The sequence below is a fragment of the Alligator sinensis genome, unplaced genomic scaffold (assembly GCF_000455745.1).
Source record: "Alligator sinensis unplaced genomic scaffold, ASM45574v1 scaffold210_2, whole genome shotgun sequence".
In the NCBI taxonomy this organism is placed as follows: Eukaryota; Metazoa; Chordata; order Crocodylia; family Alligatoridae; genus Alligator; species Alligator sinensis.
Window position 1 is genome coordinate 1,486,420 of NW_005841946.1, and position 6,807 is coordinate 1,493,226.

Genomic DNA, 6,807 nt, shown 5'->3' on the forward strand with positions numbered 1-6,807 from the left:
GGCCAGAAATTCAGGGGAGGGAAGAATTGAAGACTCACGCAGGAGGAGAGGCTCCCTCCCAACCATAACAGACGAGGGCTTGCAAGTGTCATCTCTCCATAGGGCTGTAACCTTTGGGGAGGAGGAAAAAAAAACTGCTGCCCCTGCTACAGCCCTTCGAACAACTGCTCTATGTGAAACCTGGAGGAGCAGCTGACACGGCAGAAACTTTTGCATGGAGAATCATAGCCGGCATTACAGTCTAGAGATGTTTGGTGGTCTTCTGTTTGAAGGCATCAATATTCATCCAGTCATCATGGATTCACCAAGGGCAAGTCATGCCTGACCAACTTGACTGCCTTCTATGATGAGATGACTGGCACTGTGGATGTGGGAAAAACAGTAGACGTGATATACCTTGGCTTTTCATGTGGTCTCTGTCACGGGATGGGGTCCTCAGTGCTGGCCATGATACCCCTAGGTCCCTTTGATAGTGCCAATCCTGCCCAATGGGCACCCTTCTTTCTCTCCTGCCACGTCTTGTTGGTGATTATTATGAATAGGGTGGCTGCCCTTGAGTTTATGTTGGGCACGGTCCTGATGGACACCGCTGAATCCTGTGGGTTCTTGGACCCCTTTTGGGTCCTGCTCCAAAAATGGATGCCTCTTAGGACACCTTCAGCCTTATGGGCTAGATGCATGACTCCAAACCATCCCTTTACCACGCCCCAAGCCTTGCAGATGGCATTCACTCATTGTCCCTCCAAGTCTTTAATTTAATTTGGCCTTCAGTCATCACTGGGCTCTCTGCCGCCCTGTCTCTCTCTCAGTGCCCCCTGGTGCTGGGATCCACTCACCCCTTTTGTCCCTGCACCCACTCTGGCGCTGGGGTCTGTTCACCCCAAATCCTGCACCCACTCTGGTGCTGGGGTCCCCACACTGTAGTGGGCCCCCAACGAGGCCTCCTCCTTCCCCAATAGCCTCAGCCCGATCCTCTGGAGTTATAAGACAGCAACCAAAATATGAGCCCCTGGGCTATAACATAACCCAAAAAGTTCAGGGTGTGCTCTGCCCCTTTAAAAGAGTCAAACTTCTTCCCTGGCACTAAGTGCCTAGTAGTCAAGGGTACCTGGTGAGCTCCTGGATCCCCATTAACCCTAAGTGCCGCATACCAGGCAGCTGCAGCATCTGGGCAATTCCTCCCTGGAGGCTCCTTTGGCTGCTGGCAGGGAACTGACTCTCTAGTCCCAGCCCTGGGGTTTATATGGGCCCAGAGCCCTGCCTCTTCCAGTCAGCTGGCCAGGTGCAGGTGTGGGCTAATTCCCTCCTTAGGCCTGCTGCCACAGTAACCTGCACCCGTGGGCTTCCTGCCTGACTGCTAGGGCTCTCTCCCTAAGCAGTTTCAGCCCTTAAAGGAGCAGGCACCTTAGTGCCCTGCAACAGTCTCCCACAGCATTCTTGCAAGCAAGCTAAGGAAGTATGGGATGGATGAATGGACTGTAAGGTGAATACAAAGCTGGCTGGATTGTTGGGCTCAATATGAAAAGATCAATGGCTCAAGGTCTAGTTGGCAGCCAGTATCAAGTGGAGTGCCCCAGGGGTCAGCCCTGGGGCTCGTTTTCTTCAATTTCTTCATTAAGAATCTGGAAGAGGGGATGGCGTGCACCCCCAGCAAGTTTGCATATGACACCAAGTTGGGGGGAGTAGTAGATATACTGGAGGGCAGGGCTATGCAGAGCGACCTTGACAAATTGGAGGATTGGGCCAAAAGAAATCTCATGAGGTTCAACAAGGACAAGTGCAAAGTCCTGCACTTAGGACAGAACAATCCCGTGCACCGGTGCAGGCTGGGGGCTGATGGGCTGGGCAGCAGCTCTGCAGAAAAGGACCTGGGAATTACAATGGACAAGAAGCTGGATATGAGCCAGCAGTGTGCCCTTGTTGCCAAGAAGGCTAATGGCATCCTGGACTGCAGTGGTGGGAGAGCTGCCAGCAGATTGAGGGAAGTAATTATTCCCCTCTACTCAGCACTGGTGAGGTCATATCTGGAGTCCTGTTTTTAGTTTTGGGCCTCTCACTATATAAAGGATGTGGACAAGTTGGAGAGAGTCCAGCGGAGGGCAATGACCATGGTTCAGGGGCTGGGACACATGACTTATGAGGAGAGGCTGAGGGAACTGGGTTTATTCAGTCTGGAAAAGAGAAGTCTCAGAGGGGTATTTAATAGCAGCCTTCAACTCCCTACAGGGGGTTGCAAAGAGGATGGAGCTGGACTGGTCTCAGTGGGGGTAGATGACAGAACAAGGAGCAATGGGCTCAAGTTGCTGCAAGGGAAGTTGAAGTTAGATATTAGGAAAAAATTTCTCACTAGGAGGGTGGTAAAGCACTGGAACAGGTTACCCAGAGAGGTAACCTTGGAGGTTTTTAAGACCCAGCTTGATAAAGCCTTGGCTGGGATCATCTAGGTGGGGCTGGTCCTGCTTTGGGCAAGGGGTTGGACTAGATGTGACCTCCTGAGGCCCCTTCCAACTGTCTATGAGTCTATGATCCTATGTCCTGACAGAGGAACACTGTGAGTTGGAAAAGGTGATGGGAAAGCCAATGCCTGAGGCTGGTCTTTAAAATGCAGCTTCCTTTGACTTTAGGGATCTGGTATAGCAAGGAGCTAGTTAACAAATGAGACAACAGAGAGGCCAAATACCAGGCCAGCAATCCTTGGCATGCCTGGCACAATCATGAGGCAGCATGCAAATACAGCCTATCCAGGCCTGCGTGCATCCTGATGTGTTTGATCTCTGGTGCTGACAGGACTTGGAGCAGGATTTTCCCATGGTCCCAATCGTGGACTGAGAACAGGGCTGTGCCAATCACTTCTCCCAGCAGTAATGACTGGATCTGGGACCTGCAGTTCTTCCCTTTGAGAATTTATCACCAGTGATACATAGTGGTAAAAACCACTGTTAAACAAGAGCACTGTCTGGCTGGCAGTAGGAATGAAGCATTACTGAAAGAAAAGCATCTTCAAACACACAAGACTACTTTGTGCAAAGTCTTCCCACCCCACGGCAGCATGTCCAGCTGCCCCGGCCACTCCAACAGGTTCCCAGATGTGGTGTCAGTCTGGTTCCTCTCAGCATTCCCTGCCCCCGAACGTTTTTCTAAGTCCTACCAGACTTTTTATGTTTCCTGTCTCTGGTGGGTCTTGGTTTTCTGGTCTGACCCGTGCAGAGGGTTGGTCACAGACTGGAGACAGAATGGTCAGAGCTGATAGCTCGGCCATCGGCCTAACGACTCTTGAGTGTTTGCAGACAGATAGTCATCTCCAGCCAGTCTTCCCCTTCCCACCTGCCCTCCAGACAGCTCCCTACTAAGGGAAGACAGTAAATCATACAGTAAGGGAAGACAGTAAATCATACAGGAAGCAAGCTGATGGGAGAACAGCTGCCTGGGTTGCAGCTACAGCAGGAGAGGCCAGCAGGCTGGGCACAAGGGAGGAGAGCTAGGGAGGACTCTCAGGGTACTTCTACCCCATAATCATTAGCAGGGGTGTAACAAGTAATTCGGGCTGTGAAGTGGCATTGGGGCACAGGAAAGCAGGGGTGTGGGAGACTCCAGGATGCTACTAGTGTTCCTTCTCAATCAACGCTTGCGGCTGGTGCCCCACTTGCCCTGCCCTACTTCTGCTACTGGCCATTGCCGTGAGTGCAGCTTGTGCAGACCTATCTGGCTAGCTTGGGGGCTGCTGGCTGAAGAGCCATGGAAACACAGAACAGTGTCATCTGGAAAGCCTGCCCAGGAAGATACTCAAGCAGTGAGTCTGCACTGAGCTCTGTGCTATTCTGCACTGCCACGAGGACCCAAGTGAGCCAATTTAAAACTAGCATGGGCATGTGCATAGGAAATAACTTCATATTGCCCAGCTGCATTAACATCTTCCCTGCAGACCTGCAAACAGAGGGAGCCGCGACCCCAGCACAGGCTGTCCATCTCTGCTCTGAGTTTGAATCTGACTTGGACACAGGGTCTCTTTGTGACTTTGGCTGAATCAATTCTGCTTTGGTTTTGTGCGACCCCCCCCCACCCCGTTAGCAGGGATGATAATCCTGACCCTGCCTCACCACGGTGAGAGCTTTAGTCAGGATGGCTGTAAAGCACCGTGAAGGTGAAAGGCATCGTGTGCTATAAGTGCTGTGCATTATGTGGGGGTAATGAGTCCTGAGTCATCTGATTCATATTTGCTTTCTTTTTTTAAAACATGCCAGCTGAAAATAGTCAAGAAACAAAATGGAGCGACGGGTGTCAGCCTGTGACAGTTTTACCGATCGCATTAAATTTATTAGGAAACAATCTGGCAGAAATCACAACTATCCGCTTGCACAGTTATTGTCTACACACACCCACCCTCCTCTAGTAAGTGGAGACATGTGGGAGGATTTCTGCTTACACTTTGGCTTTTCACCAGCGATAACCTGGATGTGCAACTTCACTCCCCCTTTTACACTAATTAAAAAGCCATCCAGTGCTCTTCACTCCTAAATTGCCAGTTAGAGACCTGGAGAGAGAAAGGACTTTTTCTTTCCTTTTCCCTTCATGCCATGGAAGAATTGTCCCCACAGTACACACGTTTCATAGACATTGATGGGGGCTGGAAGGGACCTTGCGAGATCATCGGGTCCAGCCCCCTGCCCAAGGGGCAGGAAGCCAGCTGGGGTCAGGTCACCCCAGCAAGATAAGCATCCAAGCATTGCTTAAAGGTATCCAGAGTAGGTGCTTGCACCACTTCTGGGGGGGAGTCTATTCCAGACCCTGGAGACTCAGACGGTAAAGAAGTTTTTCCTTATGTCCAGTCTAAAACGGTCTTCCTGGAGTTTGTGACTGTTAGACCTTGTCTTACCTTGGGGTGCCCTGGTGAACAGGTGTTCCCACAGATCCTGTTGCACACCCCTGATGTACTTATAGGTGGCCAACGCTTCTCCAGGCTGAAGAGTCCCATGGCTCTCAGCCTCCCTTCAAAAGGCCTGTTCTTGACCTCTGATCATGCGCGTGGCTCTCCTCTGGACTCTTTCGAGCTTCTCCATGCCCTTTCTAAAGTGTGGAGCCCAGAATTGGATGCAGTACTCCAGCTGCGGCCTCCCCAAGGCTGAGTAAAGTGGGAGGATGACATCTTGGGTCTTGCTTGAGATGCATCAGTAGATGTAAGCCAGTTTTATTTGCTTTGCCAGCTGCAGCATCGCATTGGTGGCTCATGTTCATCGTGTGGTCAATCATAACCCCCAAGTCTCCTTCAGTTGTGGTGCTAGTGAGTTCCCAAGCCAAACCAATTCAAATCACATTACAGCCCCTGGCTTCCTTTTGTTTTGATCTGGATTTGGGAACCTGTATTTCTGGTTTCACCAAAATTCAACTTCCCTTCAAAGCTAAGCTGAGGTTCCCTCTTAGACTATCCATTGGCAGGCAGATCTCTTGCTTTCCTCGGCATAACTAATTCTATCCTGTCTCAATGGTCTTTGCATCATGCCCTACATATGGGATAAGAGTTTTATGCACCTATGCTTGGAAATGGGGGCAAGCCAGGTGCTCCATTTTGCAGCTTTATACTTAAGAAACATAGCACAGAGCTACCTAAGCAAAACAGCTGGGGGCCGGGGCCCAGATGTTCTCGGTAAGTACTGTACAGACATCTGCATGAAGCGTGGTGTGATGAACAAGCCCATGAGCTGTACACTGAGCAGCATCCAAGCCTCGCCTCTCAGCAGGGACATGTGAGAGGGATGACAGTGGGTACGTACCTTGATGAGCAGGGTGGCGCACTTGGGACGGCATGTCGCGGACCTCCAGAGTCCATTCCCCCTCGGCTCTCTCCCCCCAGCAGTGGACAGTCATGAACTCCCAGTGTCTAAATCCTTCGTTTGAATTATCAAACGCTCTGCAAATGGAAATGAGCACAAGCATGTAAATCATAAAGTCAGCAGTGCCGAGAGGTGGGAAGAGCTGGTCATGCTATGCTTCTCACAGCCTAGCCACAGACGGCCCGATGGACCAGCCTCTCACCTTCCTGATGGAGCAAGCCACCTCCCCACCCCAATAATGGCCTTGAGGGAACCGAAGCAGTCCCTGACATGAGAGGGAATGTCAGGAAAGGATGAAATGTATTTTTAGCTGCTTGCTTATGTGTTTCAGCTGCTGCAAATATAAAGGACGGCCAACACAAGGAGACCGGCCAACTCTTCACAGAAAGCAGTTCAAGAACCACCATGATAACCTCAGGCCAGCATGTTACTCATAGATCTTAAGATTTAATATCCAGAGGCTGCTGGGTGCCCTGCTCAGGGATTTGGGGATAAACTGTCGCTTCCTTAGAGACCCACGAGGAGCCAAGGTTTGGAGCAGTCACTACATTCAGGCTATTTGCACTGGGGCCCTGAGCACCAGACATGACCAAATAGCTACGAGACCCAGCAGAGGCCCTGACAGCTGTGCGAACAGCCCCTATGGAGGGCATGGCAGTCACGCCAACTGCGCTACAGTCCTATATGAATAACTACGCTGCGCACGCAATGGAAAAAGTCTGGCATAAACTGCTTGACACAGAGCTGGAGACATGTGCAGCCGTTCCCTCTGCGTCAGCGTAGCCAAAGCAACAGACTGGGACGAGGCTCTTAGCGCACTTGCCGAGACAACTAAAGACCAAGAATTCACCAAGCTGGAGCCATGGCTCTGTTAAATCCTGCAGGTGTTTCCTTCCACCCACACAGAGAAGGGGGCATGGCCTCTGCGCACTTGTCCAAAGCCACAAGAACAGCCGCGGGCAGCCAGAATTGTGTAGGG

The 6,807-nt window shown here is 51.2% G+C and overlaps 1 protein-coding gene across 1 annotated transcript in view; it reads right to left on the reverse strand.

Annotated features, from left to right (window-relative positions):
• Positions 1 to 6,807, reverse strand: part of PCSK6 (proprotein convertase subtilisin/kexin type 6) — a 101,848-nt gene that overhangs the window by 25,815 nt on the left and 69,226 nt on the right. The window contains exon 13 of the mRNA XM_025199551.1: positions 5,769 to 5,905. Coding sequence (XP_025055336.1) covers positions 5,769 to 5,905 — 137 coding nt within the window. The remainder of the gene's footprint in view (positions 1 to 5,768; positions 5,906 to 6,807) is intronic.